General features: G+C 40.8%; 2 protein-coding genes across 2 annotated transcripts in view; one reads left to right on the forward strand and one right to left on the reverse strand.

Moving 5' to 3' along the window:
- The window catches only part of stk40 (serine/threonine kinase 40), a 412,820-nt gene that overhangs the window by 49,150 nt on the left and 336,603 nt on the right, over positions 1-27,067 (reverse strand). The gene's annotated exons all lie outside the window — the stretch shown is intronic.
- pou3f1 (POU class 3 homeobox 1) lies at positions 22,832-24,276 on the forward strand. The gene has a single exon (XM_072393828.1). It carries the CDS (start codon positions 22,864-22,866, stop codon positions 23,989-23,991), a length of 1,128 nt encoding a protein of 375 aa, XP_072249929.1. The 5' UTR covers positions 22,832-22,863; the 3' UTR covers positions 23,992-24,276.

Here is a 27,067-nt window from a genome sequence, read left to right on the forward strand (position 1 = left end):
TCTTTTTTGTTTTTGCAAATGTATTTACACTTGTATGTTTGCATGCGCCTGATTTCATCTTAATACAGGCGTATGTGTTTTATCTGCAGCCTTTAACTGGCTGGAAGCCTCCTCTTTGGTGGAGAGGCCAGCTATGGCAGTAGAGGCTGTGCTTAGTGCATTTCATGCTTAATTCTGTGTCAATTAGTTGACTGCTACCTTCCCTCCAGCAAAAGAGAAGGGAGAGAAACGCAAGCCCACAGAAATCCTCTGGCTTTGACAGGCGCAGTGTTCAATCATTTATCCCAAGGCCCTGGGCCACAGAGCACTGTCAACAAACATTCCATTGAAATCATATCAAGCCTCTTCTGTTCCCTCATTTTTGTACTCTGCCTCTCACTCTTTCCATCTCCCTCCGCTGCTTTATCTTGCATGTTCTTTTCCCTCTGCTTCCTTTCTCAATATGCTTTTACCCACCTTCGCTTTTCTTTCTCTCTTCCTCCTCACCCTTCACCCTCTGGGCTTTCTTGGTCTCTGTGGCTGGGGTTTTAGCACTTGTTTTAAGATGTTCTGTCTCTTCCTCCCTCCCAGGACTTGGCAGAAGAGTATCAATTTGTTAAGCTGTTCCCTGTTTGTGCTAGTGTCACCCGCAACTTGGCATGCAGTCAAGTTTTGATCCGACCTTAAGATGAGCACCAGATATAAATCTATATGAGATTATAGAAAATGACATATTTCTGCTCAAAGTTGGTTCAGAGGAGATTTGCGATAAGGCAGGAATGGATGAATCCTAACTTTTTAACACAATGACTTTAACAAAGTCCTCACAAATGCAGTTGTTTTCAATATAGGTTGAAAATTAAATCTTTCATTGCAGCATGAGTGAGGATCCACATTTTACTGTCATTAGATTATTATATTATACTGAACTGAGATTTCATGTCAATGTTCTATTTAAAAGAAAATAGAAATCAGGCTATTTGGACTACATGGGCCAATTAGCTTCACACCCTGCGTGCCTTCAGTTCCCTGTTCTTTGCTTTTGGCCCTGTGGAACTCTGGGAAATATGCTGATACAGGAGGTTCTGTAGGTAAGGTGGACAGAGGCCAAATCTGAGTTTTTTCATGGCTTCCTTTGCTCTGGGCTACAAACACTGATGCAAAGCATGAAATAGAAGGGAAAAAGGAGAGGAATCTTCCACTCCCATACCTCCCCTGAGTGCTCGTCCCGAGAGAAACTCAACTCACCTGGGTATCTCCATGGTGAAGAGTAATAAATAAATGCATCGGGTTAATTATTAAAGACAGCCTAAATGAAGACATATATTATCCTTTGAAGGCATGGTTGTTCCATAAGGCTAATCTTGACTCAAATGTTGTTGTTTATGTTAGTTTGCCCCACTGGTGGTCACAAGACATTCGCTATAAATCTTCATATCTCTGTTCTTTCATTTCAGACAAATTACTTTATTTATCCTGATTTCTTGGCCCCATTTTTTCACAAACAGAATAGCGTGCAAAGAAAAAGCCGTCTTTCACCTGCAACATTGTCTAAATGTGTTTGAAATTAACATTGAATTCATGACAAGTCTAATAAAATGGATCAAAGAGTATAATTGAATTGGGTCTTACTAACTTCAGACTTGAGGCCTTTGAACAATTTCCAGTGGGTGAAATCTCTTACTCAGCACATGAGCCACCCACAAAAATATATATATATATTTCTGCATCAATCCTCAAAAATGCAAACTTTGTGTCTATATTCATAATAAAACCATGTCTCTTTGTGAAACATAGAAATATCAAAAATACATTTCTTGTCAAAACTTTAAACTGTAGTTGTTCTATTTGTGATCACTCAATAGAATAAATGTGTTCTCTTTGCATAAGCTATCCAAACAGCCTAAGCCTTCCTTATGATATTCTAGTTTACCTCCCATAGCAGAGTGCCTCTGCCTATGACATCTAGAAAACCAGAAGACAACAACAACAACGCCCTCATATCAGTCCCTGGACAAAGCCAAATTAATATTTAAAGATGATTGCTAATGCCCTGAAGAAAAACGCACAGTCTAGGTAATTAATTGATTGAGCTGGGTGGTCCGCAGAGAGATTAGACCGGATGCGTGTTGTTTATCTCTGTTGTTATTGAAGTATATGCGATTGCTTTGAGCAAATTATTTCCTATTGAATGTAAAGAAGGCGGACATGCTACTGTATGTTTGACCTGTAAGGCATACAGCGAGTTCATAGTCTTAGAGTGATTTAATCAGTTGAGGATTATTTGTCTCTTGTGCTTTCCAACAGAATACATGTAGTGCAAATCTGCAGTGCTTGTAATTTATTAGACAACACGTATTGGCGTTAAGTGGGACCTGTAGACCTGTTATCACAAGCTTATACAACAAGTAGATGGATTTCCTCTGTTGATAATAGCAGATGCACTTGGCAAGACAATATGGTGGGTTTTATATCACTTGGCTGACTTCCTGAATAAACTGTTGGATGTGAATAGAGTGTCAACAGAGTGCTAATTGTTGTTTGCCGTTTTGATTTATCGCCGGCACGAGCCACAGAAGAACAGAGGATAATTTTCCATTTGGCAGACTGTCCCCATTCCCCAGCAGCATGCCAATGGTTCTGTTTCCTGGTAAACTTCAGTGTTTCACTATAGATGCAGTCTCTGTCCACATGCTGCATCCCTATGTCCCAGTTCTATAATGTATATAAATACTCTGTGCCCACTATGTAGTGTACACAATACGTACTCGATGCTGACCATATAATACATTGGCCTTTTGTAAAATTAATAAAATTTTGTTTATTAAAGTGCGAATATCATTTGTATGTTTTGCTCCACTACATTTTAGAGACATTCTGCTTTTTATATCATCACATTTATATGGTAACTTTAATTACTTTAAAGGCAAAAACGCATTCGTCTTAAAGTATTGGTGAAATAAAGACAGATAATGACTTATTTAGAGGCCACATCGTCTCTGCCCCGTTCACTCTGTTATATGGATATACGCCGATCGCGAGTTATGTAAATAGCTTCCGAAGGACGCCGACTTTTGCCAAACTGTTCTCGGTGAGTAGATAAACGTATTTCATGCCAGAAATAAGGTCTAGGTTTAAAAATACCGGAGTTCCCCTTTAAAGGGATGTAAAAGTTTTAAGAAGTAATGAAAACTTAAGTCTGAGTAATCATAATCCAAAGTTTGCACGGAAACACATGAATGACATAAATGATTATTGCTTAGTAAATTTTTAAGACTGACACTGGGCTGCACTGAATTGTGGAGTGTGACTCTTTTTAAAAAACACCAATCTATTTTCTGTTGAGGAGTTTTGGGTTGGGTCAGAAATACCATCTCCATGAGACAGCAAAGAATGAATTTAAGCTGACTCCTACCCTAATATATCTGATGCTACAATGCTGTGTCCTGTGTGAAAATAAAATGGAATATATTCTGTTGTTTCAGTTTTATCTCTTAGAGATCATCGTGCTGTGAAGTATGGCCAAATTTACTCCACAAATATTGTTTTCAAGCTATTTGAAAGGTGATTTTGTCAGATGACACAATTTTATTAAAGCGGAGTGACAGTCTGTAAATGCTTGCATTGACAGTGAGTTGACATATTCTTAAGGAGCTGAGTTTCAATCAATTTCTGATGTGTTTAGCTGTCTGAAAAAATAAACAGAAAAATATGTGAATCAGATTTATTGGGAATTCAGCACTGTTGATATACTCATTTTTAAAAGCTTTACTGTTGCAAAAATTCTAACTTCTACTTTTTGAGTCATTCATCAATTCATTGCCTTTGGTTGAACCTGGCACCACAGATGTTCGTATTTTAGGCCACACACATACTCAGCAAACCATAGTTACAGTTACTTTAATAACTACAGTCAGTAGATTTACTTTTTGCGGAGCCGTATTGCTGGAGAGCTGAGAACCACAACCAACAACTGCCTCCTCTGCTCTGCCCATTTTTCTGCCCATTTAGGAGTGTTTTGTCCAGAGCTGAAAAATATTTTGCCTTTGCATTTTGTGAATTATCATCTAAGGAGTTTGCTTTTGTTAAAACAAATTTAATTTGTGCTAGTCTGAGATTTTACAATCAGCGTCATCAGAGGACACACCCTTTTTTCAGTGCAGAGAGCAGTGAGCACTCAATTTATCTTCAATTTCAATCTGTCTCACCAAAATAAAACGTGTTGCTTCTTTACTGACTTCATTTACTTTTGAAAATTGTCATTACTTTTTCATTTACAAAAAAAAAAAAAAAAAGCTCACGCAAACAACAATTTTAAAGTTGCTTTGGTACATTTTAAACATATACCACTCTCCAAACAGGGTTGAGGCAAGCATTCTACACACATTCTTCTATTACTTTTTGTAGCAATTCAAATGTGAGAATAGTCATAGATAAAGTTCTATAAGTAATGTTTTGGGTAGCATTTAGAATAAACTTTCTGAAGTTGCCCCAAATGTCCTTGACTTAGAATACATTAAAAGTAGTTTAATTCTTTTTTCTTTTTTAGTTTTTTCCCCATTTCCTTTTGAATGCATCTTGTGAAAGGAGCATTCAGAAACCAGGTTTTTCACAAGTTTTTTGGAAATGCCTGTCATGAATGAACATGGTGGTGTGTTTCAGTGCCAGCTGGCAGAAGAAGCCTAACACGTCCCTGAGATGAGTGAAGGGCCAGCTGGATACCCGCCGAGAGCTTTACACACTCCTCAGCGTTACTGCAAACTCTATCAGCCTGTCCTGTTAACTGACAAAACGCAGCACTAATTGTGCATTCATCAGTGAGTTTAGTTACCCAATCCCATGAGTGTGTGGTGCATTTCAGTGGTTGTGAAAAAGAAGTATGATATTTGTTTTACCGTTCTACTGCTACTTAAGGTACTGATATTGGTTTGTTGTTAGGTTATGTGGTTGGTCAAGAATTTTTTTCAAGAGATTTTAAGATTAGAGTTTCAAATTTTAGTAATGATAATTAGCAATTATTTTACATCTCACAAACATGATTTGTTTCCTAGCAAAGGTCCTCATTGCTGAGTACAGAGCCACTGCTTTACACTAGTTTATTGTTGGTGCTTTTGAGTTTTATTTCTGATTGAAAGCATTTATCCATATTTAGCTTAATATCACTTTACTTTCAAAACTCACCTGAAATGTGGCAACAACCCAGAGCCAGTCAGAGGTATGTGATATAAAGAACATACTGTGAGAAAATGTTCATGACATAAACATTACTGGCTGCTTTTGTGCTTCACTCATCTTTCTGCCGGAGGCGGTAATCAATCATCAAGTCGTTTATCTCACACCGGTGCTGAGTTGCTTTTATCATCTGCCAGACTCCTTCAGCTGCACAGTATTTCTGAGTACAGGTTTGTTGGCTCATTTTATCAAAATTACCACTCGAAATAAAGTCAAGTTCCCATAACTATCTGCCCTGTGTTGCTATTATGAACAATTTGATCCTACTGAGAGGGACTTAAGAGTTTTGCAGTAACACTGTGGTTTTTATTTAAATGAATCAACTTCCAATAAGACAACACAATACTACAGCTATTTTATTAGCAACTTGGCAAGTTGAAAAGTTATAACAGAAAAGTTATCCAAGCAAATTGACCATATTGGTTGTTTGTCTATACCCCTAAATACGACCCATAACTGTGTTCTGTGAATTACCGTATGTTGCATCTGACACATTCATCGATGTGAGATTATGTGGCAGAGAAAAATCACTGCCTTGCCTGAAACACTGTAGAGATTAAGAGGTGCAGTATGAATGTGTATGGGTGGGTGAATGTGTGTAAAAGCACTTTGAGTGGTTAACTCTACAAGAAAAGTGCTGCATAAATACAGTCTATTTACCATTTACAAATGGAATTAGGACTCATGTGAGCCTTTAAACATCAAAGCAGATAACATTATCAAGTGGTTCTTTTAAGGAGCTTCATAACTTCTTTAAATGTATATATAATTTTGGCCTGCATGAACAAACCACCAATGGGGTTGTTTTTGGGAGGAGGTCTTGTTTCTGGAAACTAATGATATTTATCATCACTCAAGATAACATGAACAAATTCGCTCCTTTTTAAACAACAAACCAGTCCAGTTTGTGAGTTTGAAGAGGGGGCAATAGAATAAATCCAGGACCTTTCCTGAGAACCTTTCCAGTGTGAGACCATTCAAATGAAACAGTTTCATGGTCTTGCTGAGATCAAGTGACACCCCGGTAGTTTCTCCTAGAGGCGCATGCCTTTAATAGCCAGCTAGCAGTTGGTAAAGGCTGGATTTTGCCATCAACTCTTTTGTCAGCAAATACAGTTTTGTAGAGTAGAAATTGCCAGCACTGTTGTCATGTGTCCTCTCAATCAATGTGCATTAATGTCATCTGGAAAGTCTTTCCATAAAGTGTACATTCCTAGCAGGGTGTCAGCATGATAAGGATGGAGAGACAAAAGGCTGCTTTGAATAAAAAATGTTGAGCTGAATGTATCTGTGGTTTCCAGAAACAAAATACAAAAAATTTATTCCGGTGACTGTTTATTTTAGATTGTTGGGTTTTTAAGGCATTGTGTTGGCCAGTGGCTCAGTGCTGAACCTCCTGAACATCATCCATTGCCTTATCTCATTACAGGAGTTAAATATCAAAACAGAGAAACACATTCTTTCAAGCCATGTCGGTGCCATAAGTCACCGCCATTTTTGGCCTCTTGTGTTGTTAACTGTCAAAGTCTGGCCTCTCCTCTGTGGGTCAAAGCTGGCTGTGTCTGGGATGGTAAAGGAGTGTGTGTGTGTGTTTTAAAGGGGGAGTTGGAGTGTGGGTACTCACAGATGGTTGACAAGCCAACCTTTCAATTAGGCTGGAAGTATAAATATCCGTGGCTGATTGGAATGTGGCGGCTGCTGGCACAAAAGGCTCAGATTGGCCAGGCTCCAAGACCCCGTCGCTCACTCACTCTCTCAGTCATGCTGGAAGCCGCCCAAGGTTACTTCGAGATTGGACACAATAATTTCAAACTCTCTGTGTTTGTTGTGACCACCCTTTATATCCCTGTTTCCGTCTTTTCTGTGCCATCTTCTGCCAGCTCCATAGCTTTACAGTTGAAAGTGGCCTTCAGTTGAACCTGTTTGGAGATGTCATCCCTTTCTTCCTTGCTATATTTTGTGCATTTACCTGATTTTCAAATCCCATTGCAAAATGTGTTAACTGTGTTTACAGCTTCCAATTTTTCAACAAATTTCCCCTATGTGTACTTTTGTATGTACTCATATTTTTTTTTTTGCCCACAGTGAGTGTTTGGGTTCCAGTCCAGCTCCTAATCTTATTTAGCTAATGCTGCAGGTGAACAGTCCTTGTATCCTGCCTGGGGAGGCCCTGTATATCCTTCACAGATTATAGGGATGAGCTCCCAGACAACTTATCCCCCCGTCCCAAAAGCCTGTCACCGTAAGCTGTCTGAGAAATTATCCACACACCCAGACACATGGTGGTGAGGGTATGAAATGACAAAGCAGAAATGTTTTGGGAGAAGGATATGTTATCACTGTCACATAACAATTTTGAAAGTTGCTTAGTGCATAGTGCATAGCCTGTAAATAGGATTCAAATTGCTCGTGTTGCCAGGATGTCAGAAGCTACTATCTTTTACAATTGATTTTGCCATTGATATTTTGGGTTCAGGAACTTTTTTGTGATCGTATCACATCTTATGATTTCTGGGTTGTGTGAATTGAACAAGATAACCTCTGTTGGTACATTTAAAGATTGTTTTGTGTTGACCTGAAGTTTCTCATGTCTCACCAATATTATATGCCCTTTGTTAAGAAACCTTTTTTCCCCCTTTACCCCTCCTCCACTCCTCCTGTCTGTAACCCACCTACCCAAGCTGTGTCAGGGAAGCCCCCAGTCTCTTATGCATCTTTCTGGAATCAGGAGAGATTAAAAATTAGGGGATTAGGTTCCCCTTCTAGCCCTGTAATCCAACAAAACAATGCTTTCTAACGTTGAGCGAGAGCTCTCAAGGCGTGGGTAAGTCCTCCCCGTCAGTTATTCCTTATGGAAAGATTCCCTTGGAAAAGACGCGCACACCCTTTCTCTGACTACCTCCTCTGTCCCAACCCCCTCTCTTTATGAACCAGGGCTATAATGAGTCAACATGGGAGATGGGGCCTAATATCTGCTAATAGGGTCAATGGAATAAACTGTTATATAGGGGTCACTGTTGGCACAAGGACGAAGGGGCTTCTAGATGCTTGTCTCCTCTGATGCCAGCTGTAATTGTGTTTTTTTTTTCTTTTCTTTTGTACAACAATACAGTGTCAAGCAGTAATAATGATTTTGATAATACAGAAGAGTCTTGGTGATGTAAGACCCTCGCATGCTACTAAATTAAGACCCTGTTTTAAATATGTCATTGCTACGCTAAGGCTGGAGCTATAGCTGGCCATGGGATGCACTCCTTTAATTTCATCGCTCTGTCAGCTTTTATTAAAACCCATTTGTCAGAAAGAGAGAAAACAAGGAGGAGAGAAGAAAGTAGTTAAGGGGGTAGACACTTAGTGTGAGAGGAGACACATGCAAGGGAGGGGGGGGGCTCTAAACAGAAAGATGTAGAGGCTGCTAGATGTCAGAAATAGTTGTTTTAAAGATAGTTGGATGGGGGAAGCAGGGATGGGTTGCTCTCAGCTTGGGGAGAGGGTCTTATAGGTGAATACCCAGTCCCCAAGTCGTCACCACCTCACCTTAATACCCATTTGTTCCTGGGAAGAGCCATCATGAGCCCACTGACGTGCCCCTTCTCTTTCTTGAAGACAAAAATAGGGAAATACATCCAGAGATGTGTCACACCCAAATCAAGATCTTTAGAATATGTTTTGGAGGATGGCTGTCAATTAATGTCATTGACTAAAGATCTCAACACTGTTTTCACTTACACACATAAGGTGCACATTTCATTCTCAGTAACATCAGCATGTTTTGATGTTTCCTTAATGGAATCCAAGTAGGATTACGTCCAAACCCTTGTCTGCAATTTTGAGGGTTTGAGGAAACCATGAGCCAAGAGAGAAATATTTTTTATGCTTATCTGAACATATGTGTGTGTATACACTACAGTGGGTGGCAGCCACACTGTTCTCACCCTGTCAAATAGCTATGACTTGGAGTAGAGTTCTGAAATTAGCATCAAAGTGTCCCACCACCACATTTCTACCCCATCCTGTGGTCCCTTACTCCCTGTCCTCTACCTCTAAACCCACGCACCCCAGCACCTACAATCAAAAGGAGATTGAATGATTCATTATATCTTCCCGCCTTCTTCACCAAGTAAAAACATGAAAAATAAAAGACAAGAAAGCGCTTTAAGAAACACTTTTACAATGCTTTTTACATTCCCTATTCCCCTCATTTCTCTATTTCTAACTGAATAGTGCATGATGGCACTTGATGAAGAAGAGGAGGAGGAAGACTAAAAAAGGAAAAAGCTAAAAGAGAAAGAGTGACTGAGAGAGAGAGAGAGAGAGAGAGAGAGGGGTGGAATGAAATCATGTGTGACAACATATGAATTTCAAATTTCTGAGGAGACATCAAAGTGCGCCATCCGGGGTGTCTTTTTGACAAGGACACTTTCTGATTTTTAATTCCATACCCTGATTGTATCGCTGAGGCCCTAACGAAGAACGGAGGAGCAATGCCAGAGAGTGGCATCAGGCAGCAAAAGATAGAGCAGTAAGGGAGGGAGCAGATCAGGGGCATAGAGGAAGGAAGGAGAGAGTAAGTGAGATCAGAGGGGGGTTAGAAGAAATAGATAGAGAAGGAGGAGTAAGGAGAGAAGAAAGGCGCCTCATCCAAACACAAGCGGCTGGGCTCTTTGTTGTTGAAGCGATCATAGCTCCTCTTTCATCAGACAGAGATGGAGAGGAGAGAAAGGAAAAGAGACACTGAGAGCGAGAGTGATCCACTCCTTTTTCCGCTGGGGTGACAGGGACATGGATAGAAGGAGGGCAACTTTTTTCACCCTTTGCACAAACCACATCAAGGTTGTTCTTCCAAGGACTTATGTTGTGCACATTTTGAGAGCAAAATGCTCTCAAGTAGACGTGTGAGTGCATGTTAACAATATACTCACTTTAACCAGAAACAATTTGTCTGTTTACACTCAGTTGTCTGGGTGTGTCAGCATGCTGTCAATACAAACTGGTAAATATTGCTAATAACTGGTCCCTTTCAGCCATCCTCTGCTTCCTCATTCAGATGGCAGTTCACTGCTGCAGCAGCCTAATTGCCTGAGAGAATCCCAGCAGGAATATGGCAGGATTTTGGCATTGCCTTTCCTGCCAAAGCTCTGTGCCAGCACTACCGCAGTGGCAGCCTGCCCTGCCCTGCATCCACGCCAGGGGCCTCATAACCCTGAAGGATCCCCCATGGTGGGCACTCCCTACAAGGCCTCTTTAGAAACGGATAGGAAACCCCAGGGAAGAAGCAGAAAGGTTGGAAAGGTCATGCTACTGGCACATATTTGCATGTAGTGCAATCATTCTTTCTCTCTCTCCCACATGTCGACAATCTTACTCGCAAGATAGCGCATCTGCCATTTCAGAGTAATTTATATATACTTATAACCCTCTTTTCTGTAAAAAAAAAAGTTTGGGTACTGTGAAATTTGAAAATGAAAACATAATCAGTGCAAGAAATCTGTATAAATGGTCCACTATTAATGGTGTGTTCACAGATATGCTCGCTTAACATGCCATGTAAATTGATTTATTCCCATTCCAGCGTAGACACTGGCTTTTGAACTGTGTGCATTAAACTGGAAGTTCCCCCATTTTAATCAGCCAGGTGTCCAAAAAGAATTTAAGATGATTGATTGATTAAATTGATCACGGGACAGTTTTCCACGTCACCTCAGTCCATCTCGGTACAAGGCGGTGGCATTTCAGGATCTTGTTTTGTTTTGCATGGTAAAGTTTTAACTTTCATTTGTTTGATGAAGTGACAAACTGTCTTCACTACCAATGGATTTTGGAAGTGTTCCTGAGACGATGCAGTGATCACCACAGAATCATGTCAGTTTTTACTGCAGTGCTGCCTGTGGGCCTGAAGATCACTGTGTTAGTTTTCAGCCTAATCCCATGCATACAGAGGTATGCATGGGTATGCATTTTAGATGAAGAAATCCCCAAACTCTGTCAATTATGATGACACACTTCATTCTAAAACAGTTTGAACGATTTTCCCACACAGTTTTCACAGTGTTGAACTTTTCACTTTGTCTTTACTCCCAGAAGACTCTTGCATTCTCTTTTTATAATCATCTTACTAACTTGATGACTATAAACCTAGTTAGTTGTAGGGTGATCCACCATGTGTTTTTTATAATTAAAAATCTCTTCCACCCTTTTGCTGACTCTCTGCCAACTTATTTGAAAAGTGTTGCCGCTCAAACTAAGTGTAACCGAACCTTGTAAGATACTTAAATTTTACCATTTGATAGATTAAAATGACCCTTGAATTCTGTTCATTGTTACACATTTTCTAACAAGTAGGGTTGTACAGGCTTACCCTGAGTCGAAGAATATCTATATTCACAGTTACTTTTTTCCTTAAAAAGAAATCAAGTTCTCAGAATGGTATTCATAATACTTCAGATGCAGTGATGTGAGTTTTTTTTTACATTTTCAGTGGAAAAAAAAAGGACAAAAAAAGCTCCTTTCTTCTGCTGTACATTATTAATCCCTAATTTCAGATGTGATAATGCCAATATGAGCATAAAGTTGTGTACTCTGAAACCTCCAATAAATTGTCATGGTTGGTGCACAGTTTAAAAGCAGTTATTGTCATTTTTAAAGAGGGATCAAAACCAGTTTAACAGAGGCCATCAATCACATGACGTTAATGGCTTATGACATAAGACCGTTGAACTTTATATATCTGGATTCTAGTGCTCCTGATTCACACCTGCATGGAGTGAAGTCTACAGGCTCCTACAGCTACACACCTGGCATTCATGTGAATATCAACTGCCATATTAAACTAAAATTAAAAGGGATCCGAAATACACACAAATATGTGACACACTGAATTGTTACCTATATGAATGTTTGTAATACTTTTTACTTCTGTCTGACTTTTCCAATAAAAATGCAGAGAATACTCAAGAAAGCTTGAATTCTTGCTGAAGCGTCTGTCTGAATTCTCATACGAGATCTTACCAAGAGTGCTGACGAGGAAGATTCTCCCTGAAGTTTAGAAAAGTAGTTTTGACTGCTAGTGTTTGAAAATGAGTATAAAAGTATAAAGTATAAAAATCTTAACATATTCAGCAATGAAACAATGCAAACACACTTTTGACTCACTGGTAACATTCTGCTGTTTTAACAGCTCAGAGAATTACGACAGAAGGTCAAGCAAACCCCTGCCATACAAACTACATTGCCCCAACACATAGACACACACACTTAGACACACTCACAGGGGCCCCTCCTTGGTTATGGAGAGGGGTGCGTGGTGAGGCAGCTGGGAGACGTAGAGCCACAATGGCCCTTTAGGGCGAGACGGCCCTAATCCGTCCTGCGTCCGACAGCGCCAGTGAAAGGAGGCCTGTCAATCATAGCATGGCACCCTCGGGTCTCAGAGATGGGCTCGCTCAGATGTAGGATTTACTGTACCCCCTCTTTTCTATCTTATTAAAATCTCTTTGCAGACAGACTGAGATACATGTATGCACGTGGGTGCATGCGGACACACACACACACAAACAGCTTGCTGCCCTCGTCTGTCACAGCTGAATACAAAAGGATTGGGTACAAGCTAATGTGTGTGTTTACGTCTGTGACATTGAACAACAAATATAAGTATGTTCTGAATTATGAAGTGATATATTTTACCTTAAGATCATAACATGTCTTTATATTTCGGTAAACATATGGCCAGTTGTCTAAAAACTCCACATCAGACAGAATTTACTTTTTATTTTTTATTTTATTTATATTATTGTACTTACTCATTACACAGTTAAATTATCTTTCATTTGCTTGAATATATGGTAAGGACATTGTCAATTATTGTGAGCAGTACATCAAGGAATCACATTACATGCTGTCTGTGTTAATGATGGAGACAGCCATGTAGAAGCTGGGAATAGGTGATCATTTTGGATACATTTCATAGGCTTGCTGCTGCCTGACATACACATATGTACACACACACACACATACACAGTCATGGATGGAGAGGCAACCATAGAGGCAAATAAAATGCTATGGCAAATACACACGCACAGATACACACAGAGTAAACACTTATTTAGAGGTGTCAGACACTGCATGTAATATCCTCTGGCACAGTGGCTGTATGTGTGCATGTGTGCGTGTTGCAATGAGCCGTCAGCTGAGCTGAGCTGTGCGCTGTCCGTTGCAGTTGGGTGATGGTGATCAAATCTAACAGACAGTGAGGACCAGAGCACGCTCACTGCCTCAGAGACATGGAGGGAGAGAGAGGGAGTGCACCAAGACCGCCTCTGGCCACCATTATCTCTTCAGTGCATGACTGTGTCCATGTGAGTGTGACAGTGTGAAAAATAGTGTTTGTTTACTTACTGCATGTGTCTGTATTTGTGTATGTGTGTCAGAGTTTGCTTGTTCATGTGTGTGTCTGTCAGCGGATGCAGCTGAGTGTGTGTTCATATTTGCTGTTCAGTATGCTGAAGCCCATATAACTGACTGGGGGATAACTACTGAGCCAGATGACAAAGTGGGAAGATACTTCTTCTCTGGCCCTAATTCAGACCCTCCAGCCAGGGTTAAAGCTGTTTAAACTTTACCCTTTCTCCGTCATGGACGACAGGTTCATTCATTGTAATTTTGAACAGACTTATCTACAGAAATACATAGAAAACAAGTTAAAACACCTGCTTGGGGATGAGAGAGGAAGTTACCACTTAGAAACAGCTGAATGTTGAACGTCAGGTAAATGTGGGATCAACTTCTGAAATGTATCAATACTTATGATGCAGCACTGATGGCACCAGCACCAAGAAAAGTTAGGTTGTCTCAAACTGGATTATGTTTTGGACATGTGAGCATTTAACTGCTTTTTTCTTTGTCTCTGGTTTGTGCTTGCACTCAGCAGTTATGTTGTTACATATGTTGCTACAAAACTGTGAGCAATAACTTGTTAAGACAAGTTAAACTGAACTTAAAAGATAAGTCATGGAGAAGAAATAAACAAATGAAGCCAGCTTTCCAGTGGTTACATTTGAAATAAAACCAGAGATTTACTTTAACAGATTCAAATTCTGTAGACATGACTAATTCAGGTACTTTACATCCTGGTCCATCAAGTACAAGATTGATGACTTTTTTATCTCATATATTTAATTAATGCTGTCTGTTTTTCATTTCACAGATTTGTTTTTATTTACCATTGTGTCTGTGAGTGTTATCACAGTTATCCAAACTAAAATTTCTAAAGCTGTGATCAGTCCACTCTGGGATGCTGCTACCAGAACACAGCCCAGAGCTGGGCTGGCCTGGAGACCCACATCATTTAATATACTGCCAACAGCACCTTGCCTCTGCTGCTGGAGCACCCCACACACTCCATGTAGACGTCAGACACTGCACGCTGTGTGTGTCTATGTATTTGCGTGTGTGTGTTTGAGGAAGAAACAGAGATGGATGATGGTCTAATCACTCACACAATGCAGAAAGGCTCTATAACAAAAACTGCTGATAAGAAAAATTTACATAAAACCTAAGTGGTACAGAACAAGACAGTGGACGTATATAAACAGGTTTTATGCACTATAAATCTCAACTACAAACATAAACATATAAGACACACAAACGTAAATGAGTGAACTCCTCGTTTTAGGCTGGAAAAAAGACCCTACAGCATATGTACACGTATTTGCTTCATCCTCATTTTTGCTTTTTTGCTAGTTCCCGCAGAGCTGGGTCCTCCACACATAGCACGGTGCAGCAAGTTTTAATGGTAAATCAACAAAGGGCCGACATGAAAGAAAGGCTAGCTTTCCAGTTTGCAGGGTGAAGAATTATTCATCAGCACTGTAGTGTTGCACTGCAGGCGAAAATCCTGCAGCAGCGCTCCATTTTAATTGCCAGAAAATGACTGTAAATGATACAGAGAGCGAGGGAGAAGGAGGCAAAAAATGAGACAGAGGGAGAGAGAAAGGAAAAAAAGAGTTGGAATCAGAGGTATAAAGAGCTGGAAGAAAAAAAGGACACCCCCACTACCAACAGCTGCCCCCAAAATTGAAGGCCATGGTGATAAAAAGCTATGTGGCAATCAGAGAAGTGGAGTGCCCCCCCAGCCTAAAAGAGAGATAGTGGAGGGAGAAAAGAGGAGAGGAGGGCGATGGGGAGTGCCATCAAAAAAGGAGTAGTGGGATTAGGTCTGAGAGAGAGTTTACTACGCTCTTTTTGTGCGCCGAACCTGCAGGATTAGAGATAACAAATGTTAGCCGAGGACGGGCACCTGCTGTGAGCTGGGAAGAGGAGGAGGAGAGGTGGAGAAGAGGGGAGGAGAGGATGGAAGAGCTAACCCGCTAAAACAGCAGAATGGGCTTTTGTCACCCTGTACAGAATTAGAGGAAAGGGCGCTGAAGGGGGGAAAAGAAGTGGATAAAGAGGGAGGGAGAAGAGGGCAAAGAAGAGGATGGAACTGGTACAAAGTAAATTTGTAATTGTCAAACAGATGAAGGAGCGGAGATTCTGTGGAGGAGTAAACATGGAACTTCCTAATCTGTGGACCTCAAAGCCTGCTCTGCTCGCAGCAACTTTTATGCCTTCACCAATAAATGTTTCTGTTTGCTTGAATCATGCAGCCATCAAACTTCATACCAGAAAAAGTATAAATTACAAACAAATTTTACAACTTTTCAGCATCTTTCAGCTCTACATCCTCTTTGCTATGTCCTGACTACCTTTCTGCTGTCCTCCTCTCCATCTCTTTTTACCCGTCATGTATATGCCAAGATTGCTGCTGGGGCCTGGGGACCTCGCCGTCTGCTCTCTGCAATGACCCCAGCCTAGGAAGCACTCAGACTGGTCAATCAACAATTAAAAGCCTGTCTGTAGCCACTAATTCAATTCAACCACTCAGCTTAGTGCTCTGTTAGAGTCGAAGCACCCAGACAGAACTGAGACAGGCTCAACAGCATTGACCTCTGCGTTCCTCTCACACACACACCTACACAGTTGTCCAAACTGGTGTGGTCACTCCTACACAGCCTTACCAATGTTTGAACCTCAAGGGGGGTGCCTCGAACAAATGCCTCCTTAGGTGAACAGCAATGGAAGCACACATGACGTGAATGTGTGCTTCCAAGATGCAGGGGTGATTTACCTTGAGGCCTGGCACGGACGGAAAGCTCACAACCTCTCTTGGTAGCTGCACCTCAACCTGAGGGCTTAACCCTGCTTAGCGTTCAATACTGAATTCGACCTTTTCTTTGGTTTGACTTAAGGCATTTACTGTCGTGGATTGTGGGTCAGTGTGTGTCAAGTAGTTCAAAATTTCACACATAAAGACAGCACAGTCCCTTAAGTAAATGAATATAAACATATGACTGCTGACTTTCACTCTCAGAACATACACACGCTTCACTCACTCCATATGTTTCTCATTTTTACTGTTTCATCATTCACTCACTGACTGCAAAAAGACTTAAAAATGTAATATAAAAACAAAAGCCAGAGAATAACTGCAGGGGCTGGTAAACGAAGCATAAAGACCCCAAGTGACCGAGGGGAATTATTTGGCTCCATTAAGCAGGCATTAACATGAATTACTATCTAATTAAAATTAAACAGCTCATTAATAACTTTGCGGTGGGGCCTTAGTGTGGAAGTTCTCTGGAGCGCGCGTGTCTGGGGTGCGTATGTGTGTGTGAAGAAGAGGAGCTGTGTTGTGTCGTGGCCAAGAGAGCAATCAAGTGGGATAAAACTAAGCGGCTGCCCCAAAGGAGAGTCGAGGCCTGAGAGGGCATACATGTTGAAGAAAACTGCCCTGAAAAAAAGGGGTTCCTCTCTAAATAAAGTTAACTTTATTCACTGTTTGATTGTGCAATAGGTAAAACTATCATCAGAGAATAAGGTGCCAGCTGAGAACCTCACAGCTGCTTGTTGCGTGTTAGTCCACATTTCTTTGTTTATAACAAATATAATTTCACGACTGTACATTCCTTTTTTTAAAAGATCCAAGAAATACTTCAAAGTAGCAGAGAGATCCCTTTAAACTTTAGATTTTTACATCCAAAAGTTCTGAAAATGTGTGGCACAGTGGTTTTGTCAGGTGGTAAGTTGTTAGGACTTATATAAACTACTTTTTGCTAAGTGAACATGCACAAGCGAATTACACACAAGCACACACTGGATCATGACATCAAAAGGAAGAGGCATGCACAGAAAAGGGATGCAATGCTTGATTGGATCCAGTGGAGTCACAAGCTTTAGGCTTTATGTATTTGCTCATTCGCACATATACACACATTGCAACAATATACGTGTGAGATACGTTGACTCACTCCAGCTGTTTCCATTTGGGGTCATGGCTTTCATGTTGGCATGTTGGCGGTATTGTAGGGTCTGTCTGGAGAAAAGAAGACAGAAAGAGGGAGGAAGAAAGAGGTCTGAGTCTTAGATCATTATGTTGCACATCTTTTCATTAGATAGACGTAAAAGAAAAGGGTAGAGAGACCCGAGAAGTTGTAGGTGATGAAAGGTTGTTAGATGCTCAGTGAAAATGGGATATTGATCACTGTTATCACAATTAGAAGTTACATCTCTCTCTGTGTATACTGAAAAACAATTATATCAGTTCATTTTAATCTATACTGATTTTGCTGCTAGTAGAAATGTGGCCTCTGAGTCTGAAATCAGGACTCCAAACGCAACGCCTCACATACGTTGATAATGGAACCTCATCATCCAAATCCAGAAGACTGTCCAAATCAAAACCCCACAAAGAAATAATGACAGATAGTCCTCAAAGATGCTGAATGAATGACAGAAGAGAGGGATATGGAGTTAGGCCCCAAATGTATGCGAGTGCATGCATCAACTACCCTCCCTCTACCTTCCACCCTGTCTTCCTTCTCTTGGCCAGGAGCTGTTTACCTCTCTATCAGTGGTGCTTTCTGAAAGCAGGGACCCCATCCATATTCACCGGCCTCAAATTCCTCTGCTTATCTCCCCCCAACCCTTGAAAAAGCTCCTCGTGTTCCCCTCTGCACATACATACATACATAAACACATCTTTATGGAGGCAAGAGGCAAACGCGCTGGGCCAGGAGGGGGTCGGGGATAAGAATCACCTTGAATTCAAAGCAGAGGATTGTGGGTCCTCGGCAGGCGGACGGACAGGCAACCAGACACATTGGCTAAGGCGGCACACACTGGAATGACACACAAGTCAGTAAACAGGTAGATTGAGGCTTTAGTCAGTGGGTCCAGATGTGTGCACCAGGGGCCATTAGTAATTCAGAGGATTTTGGACAGTGAGATGTGTGTTGTCAGATGATCTGCCTCATTAGATGGTGGGCGCATGTGCAGATTTATGTCAGTTGCTGCTTTAAGCATATAGCTCAGGAGTGAATTTTTCTGTCAGTCTTTTAAAATTGATTTTATCATTTGTTCATGTGTCAAAAAGTGAATCCAAAGAACTCCAAAAGCTCTTCTCACATAATAAGAATTGGTTTAGTCAACCTCAGAGGTAATTGACAAATCTAATTGGATTAGCTGTTAGTCCCAACATGGAGATTTATATGAAGTGGTCAAGTCACTTATGATGGTGACTGCTTTGAAGGGGAGCACAGAAAGTACAAGTTAGGGCTCAAAGAGTGCTTGAGCAGACGCAGAGACACATGGAGGGGGGGGGGGGGGGGGGGGGTACCCCGTTCCTCCGCAAGCTTGTTTGGGAATTGAAGTTGGGAACTCTCTCCTCTACTAATTGCACGCCGGTGCTTTTCATGAATATTCATTCTGGCATGTTCAGACCCCGCCTAATTAGCCAAGAGATAGAGGAAGAAACTCGCACCTTTTACCCCAAGAGAAGCGTTTCTCCCCCTGTCGCATTCTCAGGGGGATGCTGGCAGAATAGCCCAAGTTCATTAGCCAAAAACGAAAGGGAAAAAAGTTACCTGAGAAGCACGGGACGACTTGGTCTTCAAAATGTGTGGGCAAACAGATTTTTTTGCGATTGCATATTTAGTGCCTATTACGCATGTCTATCAACAACAAAAAAAAAAGAAGTGGAAAGGAAATACAATTATCTGATTGAATGTGGTGGATATTATTCCACTCGCTGTAGTTGCATGCATTTTAAATTCTAAACATACTCCTGTTTAAATGTTCCCCCTGGAATTGATGAAGACCTGTATTAAACATCTGATATAAGTCCGTTTTAAGGATATGCCTTATTTGAGGAATACTTGTGGGGACATATACAGATTGAAATGTTATTTCGGAAGCTGTGTGCGAATATTTTTATAGCCTTAGAATGAGGAAGAAAATAAGCTGATCTAAAGTCTCAGAGTTTACTTTTAAAAACACTGAATTCAGGATTTGAGATCGGATTATCGTATATTATCGTTATTTTTGGTTTATCTTTATATTATTTATATCATATTAGATGCGGTGACCAAGTCTCTTCCTATTGTAATTTGTCTTCCACTGTACTGACACCAAGACATAGTGGAAAATAAGTCTAGGACTTGGTCAATTGAAGGGTCGATGGGGTCCTATTGGTTGTCGTGTCCTGGCAATAACTGCTGCATCTAAAGCAGAGTGCATGGAGAAAGGATTAACACGTGATTGACTGAGAAGCCAAAAGGCTTTTAATCCCAATAAATAACCCCCTGAATTACAGGGATACAGGAATACGCTCACTGCTTTACTGTAAGTTTAAAAAAAAGTTTGTACAGCAAAAGTGCAGTTTATTTTGTTTCTGATAAAACTATTTTTTCTAAGTTTGAACTCGTCAATTTCTACACATTTTGTCAAGATATGCCACAGTTGTATCACAGACCAAACGGACAAGAAAGTAAATAATAAGTCAGATAATTGTGATCTCATGGTCATACAAAAGAGGCTTCTTTCTCGTAAACGAGGTCGCCCAACTTCCTCAACACCCATCTCTGCGATACATACTCAGCGTGCTTCGTAATTTAATCCTTTTTGTCCTTCTGTTTTAAAAATCCATCATATCGTATTCATTTCCAGCATCTGTTCCTGTGCGGCCTGTCGTTCACCACTAACTTCTGTGTGATCCCTTTCATCGAGCGCACCATGGAAACCTAGTGCGTCTTGGCAAAAATGCACCTCAGCGCACACAAGGCCACGTTCTTTACAAAAGGGCCAAAGCATCTGGATCTTTCTTTTCCATCAGCTCGTCAGTGGCATGGCAAAGCACAAGACTGCGTCTGTGTGGCAGAAACCGCTGCTTTTTATAGACTGGGGGACAAGAATGACTGAATGGCAAACGCGTCTTCATTAACTGAGAGCCGCGTGGAGCTCCGGTCCCTTACAGTGGTGACACGCAGCCACTGGAGTCTCTCAGGAGTTTATTCACAGACAATAAAAAGTGTGCTGGGATTTCTCCAGAGGATCGGTTTCCATAATTGTCATACCACTTATTTGTATTTATTCATTTGCTGCATCGTATTAACGATTGATAACACGATAAGATTTACCTTCATAAAAGCATTTGGAAACAATTTAAGATACAGAGCAGTCTGTATAGAAAAAAAAAGCAATTTATTCATGCAAAGGAGCGGTTTTTTTTTTTGTTTTTTTTTTTACATGTTTATAAAGCTTGACACATCCATAACAGGATGTCCATCCATCCATCCATTTTCTATACCACATCCATAACAGGATGTGTTTCTTTAAAAGATTCAGATTCATATCGCCACGCAAAATTAAATTAAATAGTAAAATGTATATGTACACAATATGTCTTAAAATCGGAGTTTGCCACTGACAAATTATCTGAAATAACACACAGAAAACTCGAGAGGAGTGTCTCCTACTCACCCCAAAATAAATATATAAAGGACGGGTGGACAAAAACCACGCCTTTCAAGAGATGATGACGAGCACCTGTGACCCGGACAACATTTTCCACGCACACACTCGCTACATTGTTAACGCCAGAGACAAGAGTACAGCAAGGACGAAGCCACAGCAGAAAGGAGACAACTTACCTTTTAGTCATGTAGTCCCGGATTAAAGTGAAGAGTGGAGTTGAATCCTCCTGTAAATAGAAAGAGAATAGTCGCATGGGGAGGATGACAACAAACATACACGCGGCAGAGATAAAAAGGCAAAACATTGCTTTCAGGTAAATGATTAAAATGGGACTGTTGCGCCTGAAAAACCTTCCAAAAAGCTCCAGTTTTAGAAGGAGCGGGACATGCGCCTGATTGCAGAGTTTTAGGCGAATGGAACGGGAGAGATGTAAGATTTGTTTAAAGCCCCGCATTTCCATTTAAGAACGTGATTGTGTTTGCAAAGATCCCTTTCAATCTTCGCATCCCCCCCACCTCCTCTCTCTACCCCTCAGCGTCTCTGAGGCTGCTTTGCAATTCATAGAATTGGTAATTTGCTATTGGGACAAAACGTGAAGGGAAAAATAATCAGATCAACCGGGAGAGGTAGTGTGGAAGGAGCCAGGAGGAAGAAACACAAGGTTTCTCTCTTCAAGTTGCTGCTTAGTAAAATGCTTCTAGAGGTAAATCATGGAAAAATATTGCCTGTTTTGTTCAATCAACATTTCTAAATTTGGGAAAAGCTACAACGACTTAAAGAGCTTGTAGTGAGCATGGTGTCATATGGAAATGAATTTAGATTGTTTTATAATATAGATAATAATTATCAGGTAGCTTCCCTTGTAAAAATCCATAACTTAACTTTCAGGACTCAAAATAAGGTACAGAATAATGTGTATAAACTGTGCGTGTCACCTGTGTCACCTGCACTCTGCAGAGGGTGAGGAGGTTCAAGGGGGAGAAGGAGCCTAAGAGCCCATCTTGGCCTATCATAACTAAGTGGGTGGTGATGATGAGATCATACAACATTGAAAATTACCCGAGACAATACAAATAAATGACAGACGCGGAGGCTTTGAAATAGAGCAAATGCTCTCAGATTTGTCACACATTTTCAGAAGCATTCACAGACACATCACATCGGCTTATTTACACGCCCATCGTTGTGTGGGTGGCTGCTGCGCCTTATAATCTATTTGAAATGAGGAGCGCTATAATCATCAGTGACCTATTATAAAGGTGCACGAGTGTGTGTGCAAGTGCGTATGTGTGAGTCGGTGGCAGACGGGGGGGGGCACACCTTCAAAAAGATCTCCGTACTCCCCCACGTGGTTATTTGCAAAACAACCGATTCGACCTGGGGAAACCTAATCAAACCCCGCTGCTATTGGGAGAGTTGAATAATATATATATACATATATATATATAGACATATTTTTATTTATAACCCTTATACGCAATAAATTGACAGGATCTGTGAGCAGGTGCATGAAACAAGAGCTGTACTGTTTAAAATTCAAAGAGACATTTATAAATAGAACATATGTTTTTTAACATGTAAGATCGGACTTCTATCCATCTTGTGCGAAAAATGCGCTGCACCATGCTCTGAAACCCTACGCCTATTGAATGTGTCCCTAGTGGGCTTGACTCGGAGAGGAGCCAATACAAGCGGAGGGGAGGCGTGTCTTCGCGCTTCCCAAAGACCTCCCAGAGCAGGTTGTTGCGTTTTGGCTCTAAAGCCTGGAGACCTCCGAAGTACTCGTCAGTTTTGGAAGTCGGAGCCATGGCGACAACAGCTCAGTATATTCCGAGGAATAACTCCTTACCGTCTAACCCGCTCATGCATCCGGATTCGGATAGGATGCATCAGGGGACGACCTACAGAGAGGTACAGAAAATGATGCACCACGAGTACTTACAAGGGCTTGCGGCTACCAACACGGGGCATCCGATGAGCCTGACGCACCACCAGTGGCTGCCCACCTCCAACACCGACTGGTCCAGCGGCACCCACATCGGACAACAGGAGCACAAAGCCAGCGTGCAGGCGACCAGGGACGACCTGAGCAGCGGCTTCCACCACAGATCTCACCTGGTGCACCAGCAGACGCAGAGTGCGCACCATGGCTCATGGGCGCCTGCCACAACACACCACTTATCCCCGCTGTCCCCAGCATCCAACGGCCACCAGTCACTTGTCTACTCCCAGCCTGGATACACAAACCTCAACGCAATGCTGAGTCCCCAGCCCGGTTCCCTGCACCATGGCATGCGAGATCCACTCCACGACGACACGGGCAGTCATGACAACCAGATGGAGTCGCCCCAACAGGCTTTCAGCCACCACCAGGACCACTCGGACGAGGACGCGCCCAGCTCTGATGACCTGGAGCAGTTCGCCAAGCAGTTCAAGCAGCGGCGGATCAAACTGGGCTTTACGCAGGCGGACGTGGGCTTGGCCTTGGGCACCCTGTATGGAAACGTCTTTTCTCAGACCACAATCTGTAGGTTTGAGGCGCTGCAGCTCAGCTTCAAGAACATGTGCAAACTTAAGCCGCTCCTTAACAAGTGGCTGGAGGAGACAGACTCAAACACGGGCAGTCCCACCAATTTGGACAAGATTGCTGCGCAGGGCAGGAAACGAAAGAAGAGGACCTCCATTGAAGTGGGGGTGAAAGGGGCGCTGGAAAATCATTTCTTAAAATGCCCAAAGCCATCTGCTCATGAAATCAGCACTTTAGCCGGCACTCTGCAGTTGGAAAAAGAGGTTGTCCGTGTTTGGTTTTGCAACAGAAGACAAAAAGAGAAAAGAATGACACCAGTGGGGGTCCCTCACCCGAATATGGAGGACGTATATTCCCAAGCAGAGACCCCTCCTCTACACCGCACACTACAGAGTCCTGTGCAGTGACTGTTTTCATGAACAATCCGAGTATTTCTGCGGGGGGATAGAAAAGGAAAAGGGACTACGGAGTTTATTGTATTTAAGTTTGGCTTTTGTTGTCCTGAGGGAAAAGAGACATGGAAAAGTTGAACAGATCAGTTTTGCCTTTAGTATTCGGAGATCATCCAACAAATAGATGGCAGGAGGGAACATGTTAAGAAAGAAAAAAAAAAAGAAAAACGTAAAAAAAAAAATTCGCTTTATTGATTCTGTGCGCATTTAAAGTGAAACAGAGATCTTTATTTACCAAAATTATATGGAGGAGACATGCATATAAAGCAAATTTGGTTGCTCTAAATGGGGAGCAGCGTGATGAAAAGTGGCAACTGAGCCCATCTCCTCTTGGTGTTACATGAACTGTTGGCGCTCACCAGAATGAGGTGGTTGCCAAAAAAAAAAAACAACAAAAAAAAAAACATCAACACTGGAGCTGAACACACTGAATGAACATTTTTTGCTTTTTCGGGCTCAAACTGATTAACCAGATTTCTGAATATTAGTGTATACTTTCTTTGATATATTAAGTGTGATGTTTTGGTTTGGAAATACTTTAACTTCAGTGTCTCTCTTTCTGCGGAGTGTCTTTGATTTCCTTCATTATTTGCTATAGGTACTGTAACTCATCTGAGCAGCCTCTAATTTTAGTATTTTTTTATTTTTCCTGTTTACTTGGTGAGAGTGGATGGTGGTGAAGTGATGGAAATTGTGACACCCTAAAAACACTGATAAAAATGTCAAACACATTTCAGAAAAAGTCCAGTGCAACAGGACGTCTAAGTTCTGACTGCATGCCTTAAAATATGAAAAGCTTTGCAGCTGACCACGTCGAAATTTGCAGACAGCACCAGACTCTAAAAGACGAATTTTCTTGTTTCCTTTGGGGGGAGTTGATTGTTTTCAAATTATTATTTCCTTTGCATGGAGCACTTATTCTTTCCTTAATATTATTATTGTTATTATTATTACTACAATTTTATGTCTGTTAATAAAATTGTGAGAGTAGCTGATCTCATTAGGCTTGAACACAAAAGCCTAACTCCCATGTTTACACGTTCCTTGTTGTCACCACTGAGCGCTGTCAGCTCACACTGCTTACTGCCTGATAATCTGTTGTATTCCAAACATTTCAAGAGAGATTGGTTAAATGAAAAGTAATGATTACTCAGGTAACTCAGTGCCCCATGTCGGAATATCACGCCTGTACATGATTTGAGTTCATCTGTGTTAAAAATGTTTGATTCTGGTTCAGACACCGTTTCCTTTGTCTCACAGATTCATTGTATTATATCAAAACGCTGGAATCGGAGCAAGAAAATAATAGTTGCTTAAGGATAAGCGATGAAGGGGTTTACTTTAGATATATTTATTTTTTTCCCGACCTGTAAGGAAAAATCTGAAAATCTTATGCGTTGTGTCATTTCTCAATGTTGGACCAGTCCAAACGCCTACAGCAGTGTTATTCAATACAGACGAGGGAAACTTTTTTTTTTCAAGAAAAAATAATGATAAGAATAAAAAAAAATAATAAAAAAAAAGATTTTAGAGAAAATGTTGCCAGGATTTGTAAATATGTCCAATATGTAAACTTGTATTTGTTCTGAGATATTGTTTTGTTTTTGTTTCTTTCCGGGCAGTTTTGTACACTTACTAATTCCAAGAAGATATTTTAATATGATTTCATTTATGAATCTGACCATTTATATATATATATTTATTTCTTAAAAGTGTTTGGAGCTTTTTGTTTAGCTCTGTCAATGGTTATGTTGCAGTGGATTTCAGTATGTTTTTCCTTTTGTTTACTACATTGGTTGTATGTTGATTGCTAAATGTAGACTGCAAAGTCACATTTATATTTATGTTATAGTAATATTTTATTACTTACATAAAACATATATACAAGAAATGGTCTTTTGTCTTCATTAAGATCCAAACCACTTGTCCCTCGTTGCTGTCTTTTGTAGCATCACCAGGCAAACAAATCTGGTGATAAAGTTCAATTCTCTTCATGGTGCTGATCACCGGGAAGCAGAGAGCCCACCGAGTGTTCCTGTTAAAACGCACCGATTCGTTATGTAACAGGAGATCATATAAAAGCAGCTGTGTACATGTACTGTTAAGGGGAATTGACAACAGTATTTTACCTCAGGCATTCCCTGCTAACTTCACAGCCTGTGACGTTCACATCTTTGTGTAATCGCAGTATTAAATTGTGCAATATCAATACGAAATCACTGTCTTTTTATTGCCTCCTTATTAGTGGAATAATTATATACTATAAAATTTAAGAGTTTTTTTTTTCAAATTGAATGGCCAAAATAGGCAATTGGAGTTTGAGCTATTTCCCTTATAGAAACCATCACTTGACATGTTTGAGACATTAATAAAGAGCGAACTGTGACGAATCTTTGATCTGAGTTTAAGTGCCTGCAGGCAAAAATCTGCCTCTTTTCCAAATGTAGATAGATATAAATACATATAGGATCAACATGAAATGGGGTTCTACAGTTTTATACGGTTAGGATGGGCCTCCACTCACATCAGGTAACATGCTTAAGTTGTTTTACCGTTTTCCTCTGAATGATAGAAATTGAATTGAGTGTCATTATTTGGCCTCTCTGTCCTCTTGTTTAAATCACAGGCCAAAGCGGCAGCATTTCTGCATTTCAATTTGCTCAGAAGAAGACAATAAACGAAAACAACATATTGCGAAATACACTGCAGGCTTCATTCGCAAATTTTTCTCTACAGCAAATTTGGAAAATTCAATTTGTAGATTTTAAATATCACCGTGAAATTTAAAGAGGAAAGTGTACTGCAACATGGAAATTCTGATGAACGTTCCTGTGCACTTAAGAAATAATAACATTATCAGATGAAGTTCTATCAGATCTGTAAATAACTGGACATTCATATTTCAGAGGCCGGTTTTTAAGTAAAAGAGATTCGTGATCAAGTCCGAAAACGCCACCCAAAGTTGGAGGGTGCTCTCGATTTGTGGAGAAAGTGATTTTTTTTTTTCTAAATGGACTTAAACTAAATTGTT

The sequence above is a fragment of the Leuresthes tenuis genome, unplaced genomic scaffold (genome assembly GCF_036924035.1).
Source record: "Leuresthes tenuis unplaced genomic scaffold, fLeuTen1.0.hap1 SCAF_10, whole genome shotgun sequence".
Lineage (NCBI taxonomy): Eukaryota > Metazoa > Chordata > Actinopteri > Atheriniformes > Atherinopsidae > Leuresthes > Leuresthes tenuis.